Source organism: Hypanus sabinus, unplaced genomic scaffold, assembly GCF_030144855.1.
Source record: "Hypanus sabinus isolate sHypSab1 unplaced genomic scaffold, sHypSab1.hap1 scaffold_1904, whole genome shotgun sequence".
Classification (NCBI taxonomy): Eukaryota; Metazoa; Chordata; class Chondrichthyes; order Myliobatiformes; family Dasyatidae; genus Hypanus; species Hypanus sabinus.
The window spans coordinates 3,718-31,081 of NW_026779997.1; the positions used below are offsets into that span (position 1 = coordinate 3,718).

Here is a 27,364-nt window from a genome sequence, read left to right on the forward strand (position 1 = left end):
GCTGTCCACACCACTCTCTGCAGAGTCCTGCGATTGAGGGAAGTACAGTTCCCGTACCGGGCAGTGATGCAGCCAGTCAGGATGCTCTCAATCGTGCCCCTGTAGGGTCCTCAGGATTTGGGGGCCCGTACCAAACTTCCTCAACCGTCTGAGGTGAAAGAGGGGCTGTTGTGCCTTTTTCACCCCCCAGCCGGTGTGTACAGACCACGTGAGACCCTCGGTGATGTTTATGTCGAGGAAATTAAAGCTGTTCACCCTCTGAACCCCAGATCCATTGATGTCAATAGGGGTTAGCCTGTCTCCATTCCTCCTGTAATCAACAACCAGCTCCTTTGTGTGAGTGACATTGAGGGAGCAGTTCTTGACACACTGTGTCGTGCTGAGGATTTCTTCCCTGGAGACCGCCTCGTTGTGGTTTGAGATTCGGCCAGTCAGTGTAGTGTCCTCGACAAGTTTAATCAGATTGGAGCTGTGGGTGACGATACAGTCATGTGTGTACAGGGGGTAAAGGAGCGGGCTTAGGACACAGCCCTGAGGGTCAGAGGGGCAGAGCTGAGGGAGCCCACTCTTTCCACACGCCGGCGATCCGCACTCAGTCCCGACGACACGCCCCATGAATCCTTCCTACCCCTGACAGGTCGGCCCACACTTCCTGCAGCTGGGACACTCGAAATGCAGACCGACACTCCCAGTGCGGTCCCCCCGACGCCTCGCAGCGGGACCCCCATACTCAGTGCCCCGTCCGGTCACAGCAGGGAAGGGGTGCGGGGGGGAACATGGACCAGTATCCCCAACATTTCTGAGTCCGACAGCACCCCCCAGGGTTGGGTCAACCTCCTCAGGTTTTGCAAGGGCAGCACACCAAGGGTGGGGAGGGGCAATGGATGAGAGAAGTCTGATAGGAGAGCTGGGAAGTGATTGGTGAACGAGACACAGGGCTGGAGAAGGGGGGAGTCTGATAGGAGAGGACAGAAGTCTGATAGGAGAGCTGGGAAGTGATTGGTGAACAGATACAGGGCTGGAGAAGGGGGAGTCTGATAGGAGAGCTGGGAAGTGATTGGTGAACGAGATACAGGGCTGGAGAAGGGGGAGTCTGATAGGAGAGCTGGGAAGTGATTGGTGAACGAGATACAGGACTGGAGAAGGGGGAGTCTAATAGGAGAGCTGGGAAGTGATTGGTGAACGAGACACAGGGCTGGAGAAGTGGGACTGATAGGAGAGGACAGAAGTCTGATCGGAGAGCTGGGAAGTGATTAGTGAACGAGATACAGGGCTGGAGAATGGGGAGTCTGATAGGAGAGGACAGAAGTCTGATAGGAGAGCTGGGAAGTGATTGGTGAACGTGATACAGGACTGGAGAATGGGGAGTCTGATAGGAGAGGACAGAAGTCTGATAGGAGAGCTGGGAAGTGATTGATGAACAAGATACAGGGCGAGAAGGGGGAGTCTGAAAGGAGAGGACAGAAGTCTGATAGGAGAGCTGGGAAGTGATTGGTGAACGAGATACAGGACTGGAGAAGGGGGAGTCTGATAGGAGACAACAGAAGTCTGATAGCAGAGCTGGGAAGTGATTGGTGAACGAGATACAGGGCTGGAGAAGGGGGAGTCTGATAGGAGAGCTGGGAAGTGATTGGTGAATGAGATACAGGGCTGGAGAAGGGGGAGTCTGATAGGAGAGCTGGGAAGTGACTGGTGAACGAGATACAGGGCTGGAGTAGGGGGAATCTGATTGGAGAGGACAGAAGTCTGATAGGAGAGCTGGGAAATGATTGGTGAACGAGATACAGGACTGGAGAAGGGGGAGTCTGATAGGAGAGGACAGAAGTCTGAGGAGAGCTGGGAAGTGATTGGTGAACGAGATACAGGACTGGAGAAGGGGGAGTCTGATAGGAGAGGACAGAAGACTGATAGGAGAGCTGGGAAGTGATTGGTGAACGAGATACAGGACTGGAGAAGGGGGAGTCTGATGGGACAGGATGGAACTCTGATAGGAGAGCTGGGAAGTGATTGGTGAATGAGATACCGGGCTGGAGAAGGGGGGAGTCTGATGGGAGAGCTGGGAAGTGATTGGTGAATGAGATACAGGACTGGAGAAGGGGGAGTCTGATGGGAGAGCTGGGAAGTGATTGGTGAACGAGATACAGGACTGGAGAAGGGGGAGTCTGATAGGAGAGCTGGGAAGTGATTGGTGAATGAGATACAGGGCTGGAGAAGGAGGAGTCTGATAGGAGAGGACAGAAGTCTGATAGGAGAGCTGGGAAGTGATTGGTGAACGAGATGCAGGGCTGGAGAAGGGGGAGTCTGATAGGAGAGGACAGAAGTCTGATAGGAGAGCTGGGATAGTGGGGGAAAAGTTTGGAGATGTAGGCGATACAGTGAGCGGGATGAACCACAGTGAGGGGTGGGTGAGTGTTCGGTTATTGGGGCGAAGGGGGCTGAGGGGAGCCGGGGAGGGAGGCCAGATGTTCTAACGACGGTCCGTGTGCTGGCACTCTCTCCCGGCAGGTACAAGGTGAACACCTCGCCACTCAGCAAGCAGCTCCCGACCCTCATCCTCTTCCAGGGCGGAAAGGAGATGGTGAGAAGGCCGCAGATCGACAAGAAGGGCCGGGCTGTGGCTTGGACTTTCTCCGAGGTGAGTGACCCCTTGTTCCCCCTCTTCGAACCGGCTACCGGGGTCCTGCTGTACTGCCGAGCCCAGACAGTAATCCAGTCCCAAATATAAATTATATATAAACACCCTGAACCCCTGGATCAGATCCTAGCCCGTCACCCACTCCCGGGGATCTGTTGTTCTGTATATAAACCCCCTGAACCCCTGGATCAGATCCCAGCCTGTCACCCACTCCCGGGAGTCTGTTATTATATATATAAACCCCCTGAACCCCTGGATCAGATCCCAGCCTGTCAACCACTCCCGGGGATCTGTTATTCTATATATAAACCCCCTGAACCCCTGGATCAGATCCCAGCCTGTCACCCACTCCCGGGGATCTGTTATTCTATATATAAACCTCCTGAACCCCTGGATCAGATCCCAGCCTGTAACCCACTCCCGGGGATCTGTTATTCTATATAAAAACCCCCTGAACCCCTGGATCAGATCCCAGCCTGTCACCCTCTCCCGGGGATCTGTTATTCTAAATATAAACCCCCTGAACCCCTGGATCAGATCCCAGCCTGTTACCCACTCCTGGGGATCTGTTATTCTATATATAAACCCCCTGAACCCCTGGATCAGATCCCAGCCTGTCACCCACTCCCGGGGATCTGTTATTCTATATATAAACCCCCTGAACCCCTGGATCAGATCCCAGTCTGTCACCCCTCCCGGGGATCTGTTACTCTGTATATAAACCCCGTGAGCCCCAGGATCACATCCCAGCCTGTCACCCACTCCCGGGGATCTGTTATTCTATATATAAACACCCTGAACCCCTGGATCAGATCCCAGCCTGTAACCCACTCCCGGGGATCTGTTATCCTATATATAAACCCCCTGAACCCCTGGATCAGATCCCAGCCTGTCACCCACTCCCGGGGATCTGTTATTCTGTATATAAACCCCCTGAACCCCTGGATCAGATCCCAGCCTGTAACCCACTCCCGGGGATCAGTTACTCGATATATAAACCCCCTGAACCCCTGGAACAGATCCCAGTCTGTCACCCACTCCCGGGGATCTGTTATTCTATATATAAACCCCCCAAACCCCTGGATCAGATCCCAGCCTGTCACCCACTCCCAGGGATCTGTTATTCTCTATATAAACCCCCTGAACCCCTGGATCAGATCCCAGCCTGTCACCCACTCCCGGGGTTCTGTTATTCTATATATAAACCCCCTGAACCCCTGGATCAGATCCCAGCCTGTCACCCACTCCCGGGGGTCTGTTATTCTATATATAAACCCCCTAAACTCCTGGATCAGATCCCAGCCTGTCACCCTCTCCCGGGGATCTGTTATTCTATATATAAACCCCCTGAACCCCTGGATCAGATCCCAGCATGTCACCCTCTCCCGGGGATCTGTTATTGTATATATAAACCCCCTGAACCCCTGGATCAGATCCCAGCCTGTCACCCACTCCCAGGGATCTGTTATTCTATATATAAACCCCCTGAACCCCTGGATCAGATCCCAGCCTGTCAGCCACTCCCGGGGATCTGTTATTCTATATATAAACCCCCGAACCCCTGGATCAGATCCCAGCCTGTAACCCACACCCGGGGATCTGTTATTCTATATATAAACCCCCTGAACCCCTGGATCAGATCCCAGCCTGTCACCCACACCCGGGGTCTGTTATTCTGTATATAAACCCCCTGAACGCCTGGATCAGATCCCAGCCTGTCACCCACTCCGGGGATCTGTTATTTTATATATAAACCCCCGAACTCCTGGATCAGATCCCAGCCTGTAACCCACTCCCGGGGATCTGTTATTCTATATATAAACCCCTTGAACCCCTGGATCAGATCCCAGCCTGTATCCCACTCCCGGGGATCTGTTATTCTATATATAAACCCCCTGAACCACTGGATCACATCCCTGCCTGTCACCCACTCCCGGGGATCTGTTATTTTGTATATAAACCCCCGAACCCCTGGATCAGATCCCAGCATGTAACCCACTCCCGGGGATTTGTTATTGTATATATAATCCCCCTGAACCCCTGGATCAGATCCCAGCCTGTAACCCACTCCCGGGGATCTGTTACTCTATAAATAAACCCCCTGAACCCCTGGATCAGATCCCAGCCTGTCACCCACTCCCGGGGATCTGTTATTCTATATATAAACCCCCTGAACCCCTGGATCAGATCCCAGCCTGTCACCCACTCCCAGGGATCTGTTATTCTATATATAAACCCCCTGAACCCTGGATCAGATCCCAACCTGTCACCCACTCCTAGGAATCTGTTATTCTATATATAAACCCCCTGAACCCCTGGATCAGATCCCAGCCTGTAACCCACTCCCAGGGTCTGTTATTCTATAAATAAACCCCCTGAACCCCTGGATGAGATCCCAGCCTGTCACCCACTTCCGGGGATCTGTTATTCTATATATAAACCCCCTGAACCCCTGGATCAGATCCCAGCTTGTCACCCACTCCCGGGGATCTGTTATTCTATATATAAACCCCCTGAACCCCTGGATCAGATCCCAGCCTGTAACCCACTCCCGGGGATCTGTTACTCTATAAATATACCCCCTGAACCCCTGGATCAGATCCCAGCCTGTCACCCACTCCCGGGGATCTGTTATTCTATATATAAACCCCCTGAACCCCTGGATCAGATCCCAGCTTGTCACCCACTCCCGGGGATCTGTTATTCTATATATAAACCCCCTGAACCCCTGGATCAGATCCCAGCCTGTAACCCACTCCCAGGGTCTGTTATTCTATAAATAAACCCCCTGAACCCCTGGATGAGATGCCAGACTGTCACCCACTCCCGGGGATCTGTTATTCTATAAATAAACCCCCTGAACCCCTGGATGAGATCCCAGCCTGTCACCCACTCCCGGGGATCTGTTATTCTATATATAAACCCCCTGAACCCCTAGATCAGATCCCAGCCTGTAACTGACGTGGTTTCTCGTGCCCCACAAATGACCAGGAGATGCAGAAGATTCTTCAAGAAGTGTTAAACTTTAATTTGCAAATCAAAGCTGAGACAGTCATTTCGCTAGTCGCTGATTTCCCAATGATCCTTGTACATAGCATTTTTTATAGCCAATCTCCTGGTTCAGTTGCATTAGCATATCCATTTGGTCTACAGTTAGGTATCACAAGTACATCAGCCGCTATTGTTTCTACCCACTGACTTAATCATGTTCTGATCTACCTCTCTTAGCTACCTCTCATTAACACAACATTGTCTTCTACATTCTTAAGATTTCATTCTCCTACTTAATTGGGTACATGCATAGCAAATAGAAAACTCAAAGTTGACTACATAGTTTTGGTTACACAGCAAACAATGCATCTTTTATACTCCAATATAACCCACTCCCGGGGATCTGTTATTCTATATATAAACCCCCTGATCCCCTGGATCAGATCCCAGCCTGTCACCCACTCCCAGGGATCTGTTATTCTGTATATAAACCCCCTGAACCCCTGGATCAGATCCCAGCCTGTCACCCACTCCTGGGGTCTGTTATTCTGTATATAAACCCCCTGAACCCCTGGATCAGATCCCAGCCTGTCACCCACTCTCGGGGATCTGTTATTCTATATATAAACCCCCTGAACCCCTGGATCAGATCCCAGCCTGTCACCCACTCCCAGGGATCTGTTATTCTTTATATAAACCCCCTGAACCCCTGGATCAGATCCCAGCCTGTCACACACTCCCGGGGATCTGTTATTCTATATATAAACCCCCTGAACCCCTGGATCAGATCCCAGCCTGTCACCCACTCCCGGGGATCTGTTATTCTATATATAAACCCCCTGAACCCCTGGATCAGATCCCAGCCTGTCACCCACTCCCAGGGATCTGTTATTCTGTATATAAACCCCCTGAACCCCTGGATCAGATCCCAGCCTGTCACCCACTCCCGGGGATCTGTTATTCTATATATAAACCCCCTGAACCCCTGGATCAGATCCCAGCCTGTCACCCACTCCCAGGGATCTGTTATTCTGTATATAAACCCCCTGAACCCCTGGATCAGATCCCAGCCTGTCACCCACTCCCGGGGATCTGTTATTCTATATATAAACCCCCTGAACCCCTGGATCAGATCCCAGCCTGTCACCCACTCCCAGGGTCTGTTATTCTGAATATAAACCCCCTGAACCCCTGGATCAGATCCCAGCCTGTCACCCACTCCCAGGGATCTGTTATTCTGAATATAAACCCCCTGAACCCCTGGATCAGATCCCAGCCGGTCACCCACTCCCGGGGATCTGTTATTCTATTTTTAAACCCCCTGAACCCCTGGATCAGATCCCAGCCTGTCACCCACTCCCGGGGTCTGTTATTCTGTATATAAACCCCCTGAACCCCTGGATCAGATCCCAGCCTGTCACCCACTCCCGGGGATCTGTTATTTTATATATAAACCCCCGAACTCCTGGATCAGATCCCAGCCTGTCACCCTCTCCCGGGGATCTGTTATTCTATATATAAACCCCTGAACCCCTGGATCAGATCCCAGCCTGTCACCCACTCCCGGGGATCTGTTATTCTATATATAAACCCCCTGAACCCCTGGATCAGATCCCAGCCTGTCACCCTCTCCCGGGGATCTGTTATTCTATATATAAACCCCCTGAACCCCTGGATCAGATCCCAGCCTGTCACCCACTCCCGGGGATCTGTTATTCTATATATAAACCCCCTGAACCCCTGGATCAGATCCCAGCCTGTCACCCACTCCCGGGGATCTGTTATTCTATATATAAACCCCCTGAACCCCTGGATCAGATCCCAGCCTGTCACCCACTCCCGGGGATCTGTTATTCTATATATAAACCCCCTGAACCCCTGGATCAGATCCCAGCCTGTCACCCACTCCCGGGGATCTGTTATTCTATATATAAACCCCCTGAACCCCTGGATCAGATCCCAGCCTGTAACTGACGTGGTTTCTCGTGCCCCACAAATGACCAGGAGATGCAGAAGATTCTTCAAGAAGTGTTCAACTTTAATTTGCAAATCAAAGCTGAGACAGTCATTTCGCTAGTCGCTGATTTCCCAATGATCCTTGTACATAGCATTTTTTATCGTCAATCTCCTGGTTCAGTTGCATTAGCATATCCATTTGGTCTACAGTTAGGTATCACAAGTACATCAGCCGCTATTGTTTCTACCCACTGACTTAATCATGTTCTAATCTACCTCTCTTAGCTACCTCTCATTAACACACCATTGTCTTCTACATTCTTAAGATTTCATTCTCCTACTTAATTGGGTACATGCATAGCAAATAGAAAACTCAAAGTTGACTACATAGTTTTGGTTACACAGCAAACAATGCATCTTTTATACTCCAATATAACCCACTCCCGGGGATCTGTTATTCTATATATAAACCCCCTGATCCCCTGGATCAGATCCCAGCCTGTCACCCTCTCCCGGGGATCTGTTATTCTATATATAAACCCCTGAACCCCTGGATCAGATCCCAGCCTGTCACCCACTCTCGGGGATCTGTTATTCTATATATAAACCCCCTGAACCCCTGGATCAGATCCCAGCCTGTCACCCACTCCTGGGGATCTGTTATTCTATATATAAACCCCCTGAACCCCTGGATCAGATCCCAGCCTGTCACCCACTCCCGGGGATCTGTTATTCTATATATAAACCCCCTGAACCCCTGGATCAGATCCCAGCCTGTCACCCACTCCCGGGGATGGGTTATTCTGTATATAAACCCCCTGAACCCCTGGATCAGATCCCAGCCTGTAACCCACTCCCGGGGTCTGTTATTCTGAATATAAACCCTCTGAACCCCTGGATCAGATCCCAGCCTGTCACCCACTCCCAGGGACCTGTTATTCTTTATATAAACCCCCTGAACCCCTGGATCAGATCCCAGTCTGTCACCCACTCCCGGGGATCTGTTATTCTATATATAAAGCCCCTGAACCCCTGGATCAGATCCCAGCCTGTATCCCACTCCCGGGGATCTGTTATTCTATATATAAACCCCCTGATCCCCTGGATCAGATCCCAGCCTGTCACCCTCTCCCGGGGATCTGTTATTCTATATATAAACCCCTGAACCCCTGGATCAGATCCCAGCCTGTCACCCACTCTCGGGGATCTGTTATTCTATATATAAACCCCCTGAACCCCTGGATCGGATCCCAGCCTGTCACCCACTCCTGGGGATCTGTTATTCTATATATAAACCCCCTAAACCCCTGGATCAGATCCCAGCCTGTCACCCACTCCCGGGGATCTGTTATTCTATATATAAACCTCCTGAACCCCTGGATCAGATCCCAGCCTGTCACCCACTCCCAGGGATCTGTTATTCTGTATATAAACCCCCTGAACCCCTGGATCAGATCCCAGCCTGTCACTCACTCCCGGTGATCTGTTATTGTATATATAAACCCCCTGAACCCCTAGATCAGATCCCAGCCTGTAACTGACGTGGTTTCTCGTGCCCCACAAATGACCAGGAGATGCAGAAGATTCTTCAAGAAGTGTTAAACTTTAATTTGCAAATCAAAGCTGAGACAGTCATTTCGCTAGTCGCTGATTTCCCAACGATCCTTGTACATAGCATTTTTTATCACCAATCTCCTGGTTCAGTTGCATTAGCATATCCATTTGGTCAACAGTTAGGTATCACAAGTACATCTGCCGCTATTGTTTCTACCCACTGACTTAATCATGTTCTAATGTACCTCTCTTAGCTACCTCTCATTAACACACCATTGTCTTCTACATTCTTAAGATTTCGTTCTCCTACTTAATTGGGTACATGCATAGCAAATAACAAACTCAAAGTTGACTACATAGTTTTGGTCACACAGCAAACAATGCACCTTTTATACTCCCAATATCACCCACTCCCGGGGATCTGTTATTCTATATATAAACCCCCTGAACCCCTGGATCAGATCCCAGCCTGTAACCCACTCCCGGGGATCTGTTATTCTATATAAACCCCCTGAACCCCTGGATCAGATCCCAGCCTGTCACCCACTCCCGGGGATCTGTTATTCTATATATAAACCCGCTGAACCCCTGGATCAGATCCCAGCCTGTCACCCACTCCCAGGGATCTGTTATTCTGTATATAAACCCCCTGAACCCCTGCATCAGATCCCAGTCTGTCACCCACTCCCGGGGATCTGTTATTCTATATATAAACCCCCTGAACCCCTGGATCAGATCCCAGCCTGTAACCCACTCCCGGGATCTGTTACTCGATAAAAAGTATATAATCTGTATATAAAACCCCAAACCCTGGTCTGCATCTCCCATCTCAGGGATCTATTATTCTATATCAGACCCCGCTCCCCCACCACCCTGTCCGAACCCTGGATTAGCTCCCTGTATGTAAATCACTCCCCAGATTTGACAGTATAAGATAATGGAGCAGAATTAGGCTATTTGGCCCTTTCGTCACGACTGATCCAATTTTCCTCCCGATCTTCTCCGTTGGCTAATCCAGAATCTATCGATCTTTGCCTTAAATATACGTAAAGACTTGGCCCCCACAGCCGCCTGTGGCGAAGAATTTCACCATTCTCTGGCTGAAGAAGTTCCTCCTCATCTCTGTTCTAAAAAGATTCCCCTCTATTCTGAGGCTGTGTCCTCTGGTCCTAGACTCCCCCACAGTTCTAAACATCTTCTGCACATCCACTCTATCTCGGCCTTTCTCCATTCGATTGGTTTCAGTGAGGTCACCCCTCATCCCTCTGAACTCCAGTGAGCACAGGCCCAGAGCCATCAAACGCTCCTCATATGACAAGCTTTTTAATCCTGAAATCATTTTCCTGAACCTCCTTTGAACCCTCTCCAGTTTCAGCACTGCCTTTTTGAGATAAAGGACCCAGAACTGCTCACAATACTCCGAGTGAGGCGTTGCCAGGGCTCTATGAAATCTCCACACTACATCCATGCTCTTGTATTCTAGTCTTCTTGAAATGAATGCTGACATCTCATTTGCCTTCCTCACCACTGACCCGACTTGCAAATTAACCCTCAGGGAATCCTGCACGAGGACTCCCAGGTCTCTTTTTGCCTCAGTATTTTCATCTTTCTCTCCATTTAGAAATTATTCAGCCCTTTCATTTCTTCTTCCAATGTGTGTGACCATACAATCCCGACGCTGTATTCCGTCTGTCACTTCTTTGCCCGTTCTCCTGATCTGTCCCAAGTCCTTCTGTAGCCTCCCTGCTTCCTCAAAACTACCTGCGCCTCCACCCGTCTTCATAACGTCATCAGCCTTTGCACCAAAGCCTTCAATTACCTCATCCAAGTCATCGATATATAACATGAAAAGAATCGGTCCCAACGCACATCCTGTGGATCACCGCTGGTCACCGGCAGCCCGTCTGACGAGGTCCCCTTTGTTCCTGCTCTTCGCCTCCGGCCAATCGCCCACTGCTCGACCCATGCTGGAATCTTCCCTGTAACACCACGGGCTCGTAGCTTGTTAAACGGCCTCACGTGTGGCAGCTTGTCGAAGGCCTTCTGAAAATCCAAGTGCACAACATCCAACGACTCTCCTTTGTCTCTCCTGCTTGTAATTTTAAAGAATTCCAACAGACTCATCAGGCAACATTTTCCCTTGAGGAAACCGAGCTGACCGAGCCTATTTTACCATGAGTCTCCAGATACACTGAGACCTCATCCTTAATAATCCACTCCAACATCTTCCCAATTTTATTTCCTTCTGCCTCTTTTCCTCCTTAAAGAGTAGAAGACTATTGCAATTTTCCAGTCCTCCGCAACCATTCCAGAATCTCGTCATTCTTGAAACGTCATTACTGATGCCCCCACGATCTTTTCTGCCACCTCTTTCACAAGCCTGTGATATACACCATCTGGTCATATAAATTATAAAAATCTCCCCAATCACAGTCTGTCACCCACTCCCGGGGTCTGTTATTCTGTATATAAACCCCCTGAACCCCTGGATCAGATCCCAGCAGGTAACCCACTCCCAGGGATCAGTTATTCTATATATAAACCCCCCAAACCCCTGGATCAGATCCCAGCCTGTCACCCACTCCCGGGGATCTGTTGTTCTATATATAAACCCCCTGAACCCCTGGATCAGATCCCAGCCTGTCACCCACTCCAGGGGTCTGTTATTCTGTATATAAACCCCCTGAACCCCTGGATCAGATCCCAGCCTGTCACCCACTCCCGGGGATCTGTTATTGTATATATATACCCCCGAACTCCTGGATCAGATCCCAGCCTGTCACCCACTCCCGGGGTTCTGTTATTCTATATATAAACCCCCTGAACCCCTGGATCAGATCCCAGCCTGTCACCCACTCACGGGGATCTGTTATTCTATATATAAACCCCCTGAACCCCTGGATCAGATCCCAGCCTGTATCCCACTCCCGGGGATCTGTTATTCTATATATAAACCCCCTGAACCCCTGGATCACATCCCAGCCTGTCACCCACTCCCGGGGATCTGTTATTTTGTATATAAACCCCCGAACCCCTGGATCAGATCCCAGCATGTAACCCACTCCCAGGGATCCGTTATTCTATATATAAACCCTCCCCTGAACCCCTGGATCAGATCCCAGCCAGTAATCCACTCCCAGGGATCTGTTATTCTATATATAAACCCCCTGAACCCCTGGATCAGATCCCAGCCTGTCACCCCTCCCGGGGATCTGTTATTCTGTATATAAACCCCCTGAACCCCTGGATCAGATCCCAGCCTGTCACTCACTCCCGGTGATCTGTTATTCTGTATGTAATCCCCCTGAACCCCTGGATCAGATCCCAGCCTGTCACTCACTCCCGGTGATCTGTTATTGTATATATAAACCCCCTGAACCCCTAGATCAGATCCCAGCCTGTAACTGACGTGGTTTCTCGTGCCCCACAAATGACCAGGAGATGCAGAAGATTCTTCAAGAAGTGTTAAACTTTAATTTGCAAATCAAAGCTGAGACAGTCATTTCGCTAGTCGCTGATTTCCCAACGATCCTTGTACATAGCATTTTTTATCACCAATCTCCTGGTTCAGTTGCATTAGCATATCCATTTGGTCAACAGTTAGGTATCACAAGTACATCTGCCGCTATTGTTTCTACCCACTGACTTAATCATGTTCTAATGTACCTCTCTTAGCTACCTCTCATTAACACACCATTGTCTTCTACATTCTTAAGATTTCGTTCTCCTACTTAATTGGGTACATGCATAGCAAATAACAAACTCAAAGTTGACTACATAGTTTTGGTCACACAGCAAACAATGCACCTTTTATACTCCAATATAACCCACTCCCGGGGATCTGTTATTCTATATATAAACCCCCTGATCCCCTGGATCAGATCCCAGCCTGTCACCCTCTCCCGGGGATCTGTTATTCTATATATAAACCCCTGAACCCCTGGATCAGATCCCAGCCTGTCACCCACTCTCGGGGATCTGTTATTCTATATATAAACCCCCTGAACCCCTGGATCAGATCCCAGCCTGTCACCCACTCCTGGGGATCTGTTATTCTATATATAAACCCCCTGAACCCCTGGATCAGATCCCAGCCTGTCACCCACTCCCGGGGATCTGTTATTCTATATATAAACCCCCTGAACCCCTGGATCAGATCCCAGCCTGTCACCCACTCCCGGGGATGGGTTATTCTGTATATAAACCCCCTGAACCCCTGGATCAGATCCCAGCCTGTAACCCACTCCCGGGGTCTGTTATTCTGAATATAAACCCTCTGAACCCCTGGATCAGATCCCAGCCTGTCACCCACTCCCAGGGACCTGTTATTCTTTATATAAACCCCCTGAACCCCTGGATCAGATCCCAGTCTGTCACCCACTCCCGGGGATCTGTTATTCTATATATAAAGCCCCTGAACCCCTGGATCAGATCCCAGCCTGTATCCCACTCCCGGGGATCTGTTATTCTATATATAAACCCCCTGATCCCCTGGATCAGATCCCAGCCTGTCACCCTCTCCCGGGGATCTGTTATTCTATATATAAACCCCTGAACCCCTGGATCAGATCCCAGCCTGTCACCCACTCTCGGGGATCTGTTATTCTATATATAAACCCCCTGAACCCCTGGATCGGATCCCAGCCTGTCACCCACTCCTGGGGATCTGTTATTCTATATATAAACCCCCTAAACCCCTGGATCAGATCCCAGCCTGTCACCCACTCCCAGGGATCTGTTATTCTGTATATAAACCCCCTGAACCCCTGGATCAGATCCCAGCCTGTCACTCACTCCCGGTGATCTGTTATTGTATATATAAACCCCCTGAACCCCTAGATCAGATCCCAGCCTGTAACTGACGTGGTTTCTCGTGCCCCACAAATGACCAGGAGATGCAGAAGATTCTTCAAGAAGTGTTAAACTTTAATTTGCAAATCAAAGCTGAGACAGTCATTTCGCTAGTCGCTGATTTCCCAACGATCCTTGTACATAGCATTTTTTATCACCAATCTCCTGGTTCAGTTGCATTAGCATATCCATTTGGTCAACAGTTAGCTATCACAAGTACATCTGCCGCTATTGTTTCTACCCACTGACTTAATCATGTTCTAATGTACCTCTCTTAGCTACCTCTCATTAACACACCATTGTCTTCTACATTCTTAAGATTTCGTTCTCCTACTTAATTGGGTACATGCATAGCAAATAACAAACTCAAAGTTGACTACATAGTTTTGGTCACACAGCAAACAATGCACCTTTTATACTCCCAATATCACCCACTCCCGGGGATCTGTTATTCTATATATAAACCCCCTGAACCCCTGGATCAGATCCCAGCCTGTAACCCACTCCCGGGGATCTGTTATTCTATATAAACCCCCTGAACCCCTGGATCAGATCCCAGCCTGTCACCCACTCCCGGGGATCTGTTATTCTATATATAAACCCGCTGAACCCCTGGATCAGATCCCAGCCTGTCACCCACTCCCAGGGATCTGTTATTCTGTATATAAACCCCCTGAACCCCTGCATCAGATCCCAGTCTGTCACCCACTCCCGGGGATCTGTTATTCTATATATAAACCCCCTGAACCCCTGGATCAGATCCCAGCCTGTAACCCACTCCCGGGATCTGTTACTCGATAAAAAGTATATAATCTGTATATAAAACCCCAAACCCTGGTCTGCATCTCCCATCTCAGGGATCTATTATTCTATATCAGACCCCGCTCCCCCACCACCCTGTCCGAACCCTGGATTAGCTCCCTGTATGTAAATCACTCCCCAGATTTGACAGTATAAGATAATGGAGCAGAATTAGGCTATTTGGCCCTTTCGTCACGACTGATCCAATTTTCCTCCCGATCTTCTCCGTTGGCTAATCCAGAATCTATCGATCTTTGCCTTAAATATACGTAAAGACTTGGCCCCCACAGCCGCCTGTGGCGAAGAATTTCACCATTCTCTGGCTGAAGAAGTTCCTCCTCATCTCTGTTCTAAAAAGATTCCCCTCTATTCTGAGGCTGTGTCCTCTGGTCCTAGACTCCCCCACAGTTCTAAACATCTTCTGCACATCCACTCTATCTCGGCCTTTCTCCATTCGATTGGTTTCAGTGAGGTCACCCCTCATCCCTCTGAACTCCAGTGAGCACAGGCCCAGAGCCATCAAACGCTCCTCATATGACAAGCTTTTTAATCCTGAAATCATTTTCCTGAACCTCCTTTGAACCCTCTCCAGTTTCAGCACTGCCTTTTTGAGATAAAGGACCCAGAACTGCTCACAATACTCCGAGTGAGGCGTTGCCAGGGCTCTATGAAATCTCCACACTACATCCATGCTCTTGTATTCTAGTCTTCTTGAAATGAATGCTGACATCTCATTTGCCTTCCTCACCACTGACCCGACTTGCAAATTAACCCTCAGGGAATCCTGCACGAGGACTCCCAGGTCTCTTTTTGCCTCAGTATTTTCATCTTTCTCTCCATTTAGAAATTATTCAGCCCTTTCATTTCTTCTTCCAATGTGTGTGACCATACAATCCCGACGCTGTATTCCGTCTGTCACTTCTTTGCCCGTTCTCCTGATCTGTCCCAAGTCCTTCTGTAGCCTCCCTGCTTCCTCAAAACTACCTGCGCCTCCACCCGTCTTCATAACGTCATCAGCCTTTGCACCAAAGCCTTCAATTACCTCATCCAAGTCATCGATATATAACATGAAAAGAATCGGTCCCAACGCACATCCTGTGGATCACCGCTGGTCACCGGCAGCCCGTCTGACGAGGTCCCCTTTGTTCCTGCTCTTCGCCTCCGGCCAATCGCCCACTGCTCGACCCATGCTGGAATCTTCCCTGTAACACCACGGGCTCGTAGCTTGTTAAACGGCCTCACGTGTGGCAGCTTGTCGAAGGCCTTCTGAAAATCCAAGTGCACAACATCCAACGACTCTCCTTTGTCTCTCCTGCTTGTAATTTTAAAGAATTCCAACAGACTCATCAGGCAACATTTTCCCTTGAGGAAACCGAGCTGACCGAGCCTATTTTACCATGAGTCTCCAGATACACTGAGACCTCATCCTTAATAATCCACTCCAACATCTTCCCAATTTTATTTCCTTCTGCCTCTTTTCCTCCTTAAAGAGTAGAAGACTATTGCAATTTTCCAGTCCTCCGCAACCATTCCAGAATCTCGTCATTCTTGAAACGTCATTACTGATGCCCCCACGATCTTTTCTGCCACCTCTTTCACAAGCCTGTGATATACACCATCTGGTCATATAAATTATAAAAATCTCCCCAATCACAGTCTGTCACCCACTCCCGGGGTCTGTTATTCTGTATATAAACCCCCTGAACCCCTGGATCAGATCCCAGCAGGTAACCCACTCCCAGGGATCAGTTATTCTATATATAAACCCCCCAAACCCCTGGATCAGATCCCAGCCTGTCACCCACTCCCGGGGATCTGTTGTTCTATATATAAACCCCCTGAACCCCTGGATCAGATCCCAGCCTGTCACCCACTCCAGGGGTCTGTTATTCTGTATATAAACCCCCTGAACCCCTGGATCAGATCCCAGCCTGTCACCCACTCCCGGGGATCTGTTATTGTATATATATACCCCCGAACTCCTGGATCAGATCCCAGCCTGTCACCCACTCCCGGGGTTCTGTTATTCTATATATAAACCCCCTGAACCCCTGGATCAGATCCCAGCCTGTCACCCACTCACGGGGATCTGTTATTCTATATATAAACCCCCTGAACCCCTGGATCAGATCCCAGCCTGTATCCCACTCCCGGGGATCTGTTATTCTATATATAAACCCCCTGAACCCCTGGATCACATCCCAGCCTGTCACCCACTCCCGGGGATCTGTTATTTTGTATATAAACCCCCGAACCCCTGGATCAGATCCCAGCATGTAACCCACTCCCAGGGATCCGTTATTCTATATATAAACCCTCCCCTGAACCCCTGGATCAGATCCCAGCCAGTAATCCACTCCCAGGGATCTGTTATTCTATATATAAACCCCCTGAACCCCTGGATCAGATCCCAGCCTGTCACCCCTCCCGGGGATCTGTTATTCTGTATATAAACCCCCTGAACCCCTGGATCAGATCCCAGCCTGTCACTCACTCCCGGTGATCTGTTATTCTGTATGTAATCCCCCTGAACCCCTGGATCAGATCCCAGCCTGTCACTCACTCCCGGTGATCTGTTATTGTATATATAAACCCCCTGAACCCCTAGATCAGATCCCAGCCTGTAACTGACGTGGTTTCTCGTGCCCCACAAATGACCAGGAGATGCAGAAGATTCTTCAAGAAGTGTTAAACTTTAATTTGCAAATCAAAGCTGAGACAGTCATTTCGCTAGTCGCTGATTTCCCAACGATCCTTGTACATAGCATTTTTTATCACCAATCTCCTGGTTCAGTTGCATTAGCATATCCATTTGGTCAACAGTTAGGTATCACAAGTACATCTGCCGCTATTGTTTCTACCCACTGACTTAATCATGTTCTAATGTACCTCTCTTAGCTACCTCTCATTAACACACCATTGTCTTCTACATTCTTAAGATTTCGTTCTCCTACTTAATTGGGTACATGCATAGCAAATAACAAACTCAAAGTTGACTACATAGTTTTGGTCACACAGCAAACAATGCACCTTTTATACTCCCAATATAACCCACTCCCGGGGATCTGTTATTCTGTATATAAACCCCCTGGATCAGACCCAGCCTGTAACCCACTCCCGGGGATCTGTTATTCTATATATAAACCCCCTGAACCCCTGGATCAGATCCCAGCAGGTAACCCACTCCCGGGGATCTGTTATTCTGTATATAAACCCCCTGAACCCCTGGATCAGATCCCAGCCTGTAACCCACTCCCGGGGTCTGTTATTCTGTATATAAACCCCCTGAACCCCTGGATCAGATCCCAGCCTGTCACCCACTCCCGGGGATCTGTTATTCTATATATAAACCCCCTGAACCCCTGGATCAGACCCCAGCCTGTAACCCACTCCCGGGGATCTGTTATTCTATATATAACCCCCTGAACCCCTGGATCAGATCCCAGCCTGTCACCCACTCCCGGGGTCTGCTATTCTGTATATAAACCCCCTGAACCCCTGGATCAGATCCCAGCCTGTATCCCACTCCCGGGGATCTGTTATTCTATATATAAACCCCCTGAACCCCTGGATCAGATCCCAGCCTGTATCCCACTCCCGGGGATCTGTTATTCTATATATAAACCCCCTAAACCCCTGGATCAGATCCCAGCCTGTAACCCACTCCCGGGGATCTGTTAATGTATATATAAACCCCCAAAACCCCTGGATCAGATCCCAGTCTGTCACCCACTCCCGGGGATCTGTTATTCTGTATATAAACCCCCTGAACCCCTGGATCAGATCCCAGCCTGTCACCCACTCCCGGGGGTCTGTTATTCTGTATATAAACCCCCTGAACCCCTGGATCAGATCCCAGCCTGTCACCCACTCCCGGGGATCTGTTATTCTATATATAAACCCCCTGAACCCCTGGATCAGATCCCAGCCTGTAACCCACTCCCGGGGATCTGTTAATGTATATATAAACCCCCAAAACCCCTGGATCAGATCCCAGTCTGTCACCCACTCCCGGGGATCTGTTATTCTGTATATAAACCCCCTGAACCCCTGGATCAGATCACAGCCTTTCACCCACTCCTGGGGGTCTGTTATTCTATATATAAACCCCCTGAACCCCTGGATCAGATCCCAGCCTGTCACCCACTCCCTGGGATCTGTTATTCTATATATAAACCGCCTGAACCCCTGGATCAGATCCCAGCCTGTCACCCACTCCCGGGGATCTGTTATTCTATATATAAACCCCCTGAACCCCTGGATCAGATCCCAGCCTGTCACCCACTCCCGGGGATCTGTTATTCTGTATATAAACCCCCTGAACCCCTGGATCAGATCCCAGCCTGTCACCCACTCCCGGGGATCTGTTATTCTATATATAACCCCCTGAACGCCTGGATCAGATCCCAGCCTGTCACCCACTCCCGGGGATCTGTTATTCTGTATATAAACCCCCTGAACCCCTGGATCAGATCCCAGCCTGTCACCCACTCCCGGGGATCTGTTATTCTATATATAATCCACCTGAACCCCTGGATCAGATCCCAGCCTGTAACCCACTCCTGGGGATCTGTTATTCTATATATAAACCCACTGAACCCCTGGATCAGATCCCAGCCTGTCACCCCTCCTGGGGATCTGTTATTTTGTATATAAACCCCCTGAACCCCTGGATCAGATCCCAGCCTGTCACCCACTCCCGGGGATCTGTTATTCGATATATAAACGCCCTGAACCCCTGGATCAGATCCCAGCCTGTCACCCACTCCCGGGGATCAGTTACTCGATATATAAACCCCCTGAACCCCTGGATCAGATCCCAGCCTGTCACCCACTCCCGGGGATCTGTTATTCTATATATAAACCGCCTGAACCCCTGGATCAGATCCCAGCCTGTCACCCACTCCCGGGGATCTGTTATTGTATATATAAACCCCCTGAACCCCTGGATCAGATCCCAGCCTGTCACCCACTCCCGGGGATCTGTTATTCTATATATAAACCCCCAAAACCCCTGGATCAGATCCCAGCCTGTCACCCACTCCCGGGGATCTGTTATTCTGTATATAAACCCCCTGAACCCCTGGATCAGATCCCAGCCTGTCACCCCTCCCGGGGATCTGTTATTCTATATATAAACCCCCTGAACCCCTCGATCAGATCCCAGCCTTTCACCAACTCCCGGGGGTCTGTTATTCTATATATAAACCCCCTGAACCCCTGGATCAGATCCCAGCCTGTAACCCACTCCTGGGGATCAGTTATTCTATATATAAACCCCCTGAACCCCTGGATCAGATCCCAGACTTTCACCCACTCCCGGGGGTCTGTTATTCTATATATAAACCCCCTGAACCCCTGGGTCAGATCCCAGCCTGTATCCCACTCCCGGGGATCTGTTATTTTGTATATAAACCCCCTGAACCCCTGGATCAGATCCCAGCCTGTCACCCACTCCCGGGGGTCTGTTATTCTATATATAAACCCCCTGAACCCCTGGATCAGATCCCAGCCTGTAACCCACTCCCGGGGATCTGTTATTCTATATATAAACCCCCTGAAGCCCTGGATCAGATCCCAGCCTGTCAACCACTCCCGGGGATCTGTTATTCTATATATAAACCCCCTGAACCCCTGGATCAGATCCCAGCCTGTCACCCACTCCCGGGGATCAGTTACTCGATATATAAACCCCCTGAACCCCTGGATCAGATCCCAGCCTGTAACCCACTCCCGGGGATCTGTTATTCTATATATAAACCCCCTGAACCCTGGATCAGTTCCCAGCCTGTCACCCTCTCCCGGGTATCTGTTATTCTATACATAAACCCCCTGAACCCCTGGATCAGATCCCAGCCTGTCACCCACTCCCGGGGATCTGTTATTCTATATATAAACCGCCTGAACCCCTGGATCAGATCCCAGCCTGTAACCCACTCCCGGGGATTTGTTATTCTATATATAAACCCCCTGAACCCCTGGATGAGATCCCAGCCTGTCACCCACTCCCGGGGATCTGTTATTCTATATATAAACCCCCTGAACCCCTGGATCAGATCCCAGCCTGTCACCCACTCCCGGGGATCTGTTATTCTGTATATAAACCCCCTGAACCCCTGGATCAGATCCCAGCCTGTCACCCACTCCTGGGGATCTGTTATTCTATATATAACCCCCTGAACGCCTGGATCAGATCCCAGCCTGTCACCCACTCCCGGGGATCTGTTATTCTATATATAAACCCCCTGAACCCCTGGATCAGATCCCAGCCTGTAACCCACTCCTGGGGATCTGTTATTCTGTATATAAACCCCCTGAACCCTTGGATCAGATCCCAGCCTGTAACCCACTCCCGGGGATCTGTTATTCTATATATAAACCCCCTGAACCCCTGGATCAGATCCCAGCCTGTAACCCACTCCTGGGGATCTGTTATTCTGTATATAAACCCCCTGAACCCTTGGATCAGATCCCAGCCTGTCACCCACTCCTGGGGATCTGTTATTCTATATATAATCCCCCTGAACCCCTGGATCAGATCCCAGCCTGTAACCCACTCCTGGGAATCTGTTAGTCTATATATAAACCCCCTGAACCCCTGGATCAGATCCCAGCCTGTCACCCCTCCTGGGGATCTGTTATTTTGTATATAAACCCCCTGAACCCCTGGATCAGATCCCAGCCTGTCACCCACTCCCGGGGATCTGTTATTCGATATATAAACCCCCTGAACCCCTGGATCAGATCCCAGCCTGTCACCCACTCCCGGGGATCTGTTATTCTATATATAAACCCCCTGAACCCCTGGATCAGATCCCAGCCTGTCACCCACTCTCGGGGATCTGTTATTCTATATATAAACCCCCTGAACCCCTGGATCAGATCCCAGCCTGTCACCCACTCCCGGGGATCTGTTATTCTATATATAAACCCCCTGAACCCCTGGATCAGATCCCAGCCTGTAACCCACTCCCGGGGATCTGTTAATGTATATATAAACCCCCAAAACCCCTGGATCAGATCCCAGCCTGTCACCCACTCCCGGGGATCTGTTATTCTGTATATAAACCCCCTGAACCCCTGGATCAGATCCCAGCCTTTCACCCACTCCCGGGGGTCTGTTATTCTATATATAAACCCCCTGAACCCCTGGATCAGATCCCAGCCTGTAACCCACTCCTGGGGATCTGTTATTCTATATATAAACCCCCTGAACCCCTGGATCAGATCCCAGCCTTTCACCCACTCCCGGGGGTCTGTTATTCTATATATAAACCCCCTGAACCCCTGGATCAGATCCCAGCCTGTCACCCCTCCCGGGGATCTGTTATTTTGTATATAAACCCCCTGAACCCCTGGATCAGATCCCAGCCTGTAACCCACTCCCGGGGATCTGTTATTCTATATATAAACCCCCTGATCAGATCCCAGCCTGTCACCCACTCCTGGGGATCTGTTATTCTGTATATAAACCCCCTGAACCCCTGGATCAGTTCCCAGCCTGTATCCCACTCCCGGGGATCTGTTATTCTATATATAAACCCCCTGAAACCCTGGATCAGATCCCAGCCTGTCACCCACTCCCGGGGATCTGTTATTCTGTATATAAACCCCCTGAACCCCTGGATCAGATCCCAGCCTGTAACCCACTCCTGGGGATCTGTTATTCTATATATAAACCCCCTGAACCCCTGGATCAGATCCCAGCCTGTCACCCACTCCTGGCGATCTGTTATTCTGTATATAAACCCCCTGAACCCCCGGATCAGATCCCAGCCTGTAACCCACTCCCGGGGATCTGTTATTCTATATATAAACCCCCTGAACCCCTGGATCAGATCCCAGCCTGTCACCCACTCCCGGGGATCTGTTATTCTATATATAAACCCCCTGAACCCCTGGATCAGATCCCAGCCTGTCACCCACTCCCGGGGATCTGTTATTCTGTATATAAACCCCCTGAACCCCTGGATCAGATCCCAGCCTGTCACCCACTCCCGGGGATCTGTTATTCTATATATAAACCCCCTGAACCCCTGGATCAGATCCCAGCCTGTCACCCACTCCCGGGGATCTGTTATTCTATATATAAACCGCCTGAACCCCTGGATCAGATCCCAGCCTGTCACACACTCCCGGGGATCTGTTATTCTATATATAAACCCCCTGAACCCCTGGATCAGATCCCAGCCTGTCACCCACTCTTGGGGATCTGTTATTCGATACATAAACCCCCTGAACCCCTGGATCAGATCCCAGCCTGTAACCCACTCCCGGGGATCTGTTATTCTATATATAAACCCCCTGATCCCCTGGATCAGATCCCAGCCTGTCACCCACTCCCAGGGATCTGTTATTCTATATATAAACCCCCTGAACCCCTGGATCAGATCCCAGCCTGTCACCCACTCCCGGGGATCTGTTAATGTATATATAAACCCCCAAAACCCCTGGATCAGATCCCAGCCTGTCACCCACTCCCGGGGATCTGTTATTCTGTATATAAACCCCCTGAACCCCTGGATCAGATCCCAGCCTTTCACCCACTCCCGGGGGTCTGTTATTCTATATATAAACCCCCTGAACCCCTGGATCAGATCCCAGCCTGTAACCCACTCCTGGGGATCTGTTATTCTATATATAAACCCCCTGAACCCCTGGATCAGATCCCAGCCTGTCACCCACTCCCGGGGGTCTGTTATTCTATATATAAACCCCCTGAACCCCTGGATCAGATCCCAGCCTGTAACCCACTCCCGGGGATCTGTTATTCTATATATAAACCCCCTGAACCCCTGGATCAGATCCCAGCCTGTCAACCACTCCCGGGGATCTGTTATTCTATATATAAACCCCCTGAACCCCTGGATCAGATCCCAGCCTGTCACCCACTCCCGGGGATCAGTTATTCGATACATAAACCCCCTGAACCCCTGGATCAGATCCCAGCCTGTAACCCACTCCCGGGGATCTGTTATTCTATATATAAACCGCCTGAACCCCTGGATCAGTTCCCAGCCTGTCAGCCACTCCCGGGGATCTGTTATTCTATATATAAACCTCCCGAACCCCTGGATCAGATCCCAGCCTGTCACCCACTCCCGGGGATCTGTTATTCTATATATAAACCCCCTGAACCCCTGGATCAGATCCCAGCCTGTAATCCACTCCCGGGGATCTGTTATTCTGTATATAAACCCCCTGAACCCCTGGATCAGATCCCAGCCTGTCACCCACTCCTGGGGATCTGTTATTCTATATATAACCCCCTGAACGCCTGGATCAGATCCCAGCCTGTCACCCACTCCCGGGGGTCTGTTATTCTATATATAAACCCCCTGAACCCCTGGATCAGATCCCAGCCTGTCACCCCTCCTGGGGATCTGTTATTTTGTATATAAACCCCCTGAACCCCTGGATCAGATCCCAGCCTGTCACCCACTCCCGGGGATCTGTTATTCTATATATAAACCCCCTGAACCCCTGGATCAGATCCCAGCCTGTAACCCACTCCCGGGGATTTGTTATTCTGTATATAAACCTCCTGAACCCCTGGATCAGATCCCAGCCTGTCACCCACTCCCGGGTATCTGTTATTCTATATATAAACCCCCTGAACCCCTGGATCAGATCCCAGTCTGTCACCCACTCCCGGGGGTCTGTTATTCTATATATAAACCCCCTGAACCCCATGATCAGATCCCAGCCTGTCACCCACTCCCGGGGATCAGTTACTCGATATATAAACCCCCTGAACCCCTGGAACAGATCCCAGTCTGTCACCCACTCCCGGGGATCTGTTATTCTATATATAAACCCCCCAAACCCCTGGATCAGATCCCAGCCTGTCACCCACTCCCGGGGATCTGTTATTCTATATATAAACCGCCTGAACCCCTGGATCAGATCCCAGCCTGTCACCCACTCCCGGGGATCTGTTATTGTATATATAAACCCCCTGAACCCCTGGATCAGATCCCAGCCTGTCACCCACTCCCGGGGATCTGTTAATGTATATATAAACCCCCAAAACCCCTGGATCAGATCCCAGCCTGTCACCCACTCCCGGGGATCTGTTATTCTGTATATAAACCCCCTGAACCCCTGGATCAGATCCCAGCCTTTCACCCACTCCCGGGGGTCTGTTATTCTATATATAAACCCCCTGAACCCCTGGATCAGATCCCAGCCTGTAACCCACTCCTGGGGATCTGTTATTCTATATATAAACCCCCTGAACCCCTGGATCAGATCCCAGCCTTTCACCCACTCCCGGGGGTCTGTTATTCTATATATAAACCCCTGAACCCCTGGATCAGATCCCAGCCTGTCACCCCTCCCGGGGATCTGTTATTTTGTATATAAACCCCCTGAACCCCTGGATCATATCCCAACCTGTCACCCACTCCCGGGGGTCTGTTATTCTATATATAAACCCCTGAACCCCTGGATCAGATCCCAGCCTGTCACCCCTCCCGGGGATCTGTTATTCTATATATAAACCCCCTGAACCCCTGGATCAGATCCCAGCCTTTCACCCACTCCCGGGGGTCTGTTATTCTATATATAAACCCCTGAACCCCTGGATCAGATCCCAGCCTGTCACCCCTCCCGGGGTCTGTTATTCTATATATAAACCCCCTGAACCCCTGGATCAGTTCCCAGCCCGTATCCCACTCCCGGGGATCTGTTATTCTATATATAAACCCCCTGAAACCCTGGATCAGATCCCAGCCTGTCACCCACTCCCGGGGATCTGTTATTCTGTATATAAACCCCCTGAACCCCTGGATCAGATCCCAGCCTGTTACCCACTCCCGGGGATCTGTTATTCTATATATAAACCCCCTGAACCCCTGGATCAGATCCCAGCCTGTAACCCACTCCCGGGGATCTGTTATTCTATATATAAACCCCCTGATCCCCTGGATCAGATCCCAGCCTGTAACCCACTCCCGGGGATCTGTTATTCTATATATAAACCCCCTGAACCCCTGGATCAGATCCCAGCCTGTCACCCACTCCCGGGGATCTGTTATTCTATATATAAACCCCCTGAACCCCTGGATCAGATCCCAGCCTGTCACCCACTCCCGGGGATCTGTTATTCTATATATAAACCCCCTGAACCCCTGGATCAGATCCCAGCCTGTAACCGACTCCCGGGGTTATGTTATTCTCTATATAAACCCCCTGAACCCCTGGATCAGATCCCAGCCTGTAACCCACTCCCGGGGATCTGTTATTCTACATATAAACCCCCTGAACCCCTGGATCAGATCCCAGCCTGTCACCCACTCCCGGGGATCTGTTATTCTGTATATAAACCCCCTGAACCCCTGGATCAGATCCCAGCCTGTAACCCACTCCCGGGGATCTGTTATTCTACATATAAACCCCCTGAACCCCTGGATCAGATCCCAGCCTGTCACCCACTCCCGGGGATCTGTTATTCTGTATATAAACCCCCTGAACCCCTGGATCAGATCCCAGCCTGTAACCCACTCCCGGGGATCTGTTATTCTACATATAAACCCCCTGAACCCCTGGATCAGATCCCAGCCTGTCAACCACTCCCGGGGATCTGTTATTCTATATATAAACCCCCTGAACCCCTGGATCAGATCCCAGCCTGTCACCCACTCCCGGGGATCTGTTATTCTATATATAAACCCCCTGAACCCCTGGATCAGATCCCAGCCTGTAACCCACTCCTGGCGATCTGTTATTCTGTATATAAACCCCCTGAACCCCCGGATCAGATCCCAGCCTGTAACCCACTCCCGGGGATCTGTTATTCTATATATAAACCCCCTGAACCCCTGGATCAGATCCCAGCCTGTCAACCACTCCCGGGGGTCTGTTATTCTCTGGATAATCTCTTCGCCTGCCTGCTGTTTTTGCCCAGGAAAACGTGATTCGCGAGTTCAGCCTGAACGAGCTGTACCAGCGAGCCAAGCGGACGATGAAGGACGAGGAGGGAGATTCACCAGCCGAGGAGCAGGCTGTTCCCAACGGGGAGGTGGAGACCAAGAAGGACAAGTGAACGGCCTCCCCACCCGCCTCAGATTGGGGCCGTCTGCTTCTCACTGCCCTGCCTCCCAGCCTCCGCGGTCTCCCGGTTTGCCACGACCTCCTTGTTCTTCCCCGCCCTGGACCATGGCTCAGCCTCTCCTGTTGCCCAGGACGGGGGCGCAGGGGTGGGGTTCTCCTGATTCTGCCAATTCCCAGGGCGTCTCGCAATGCTGTTGTAGGGTTAATTTATTAAATGCAAAGTCCATCGTCAGACTGTCCTCCTGAAATGATGTGTGGGTGGCTCCACACTGTGTCTGACCCGTGTCCTGGGAGCGCTCGGTGTCCACACTGGGGATAAAGTGGGGGGACACACTGTGGGGGTGATGTAGAGGGAGCTCCACACCTTGTCTGACCCGCGTCCCGGGAGCGCTCGGTGTCCACACTGGGGATAAAGTGGGGGGGACACTGTGGGGGTGATGTAGAGGGAGCTCCACACCGTGTCTGACCCATGTCCCGGGAGCGCTCAGTGCCCACACTGGGGATAAAGTGGGGGACACACTG

At 50.3% G+C, this 27,364-nt stretch overlaps 1 protein-coding gene across 1 annotated transcript; it reads left to right on the top strand.

The window, feature by feature from the left end:
* Nucleotides 1-2,399: 2,399 nt before the first annotated feature.
* On the top strand, nucleotides 2,400-27,074 carry LOC132387479 (thioredoxin-related transmembrane protein 2-like; the record flags this gene model as incomplete). The annotated part of the gene is made up of 2 exons (XM_059959848.1): nucleotides 2,400-2,635; nucleotides 26,697-27,074. Coding segments are annotated over 2 exons (374 nt in total), but the record flags the coding sequence as incomplete, so codon positions are not given.
* Between the last annotated feature and the right edge of the window lie 290 nt (nucleotides 27,075-27,364).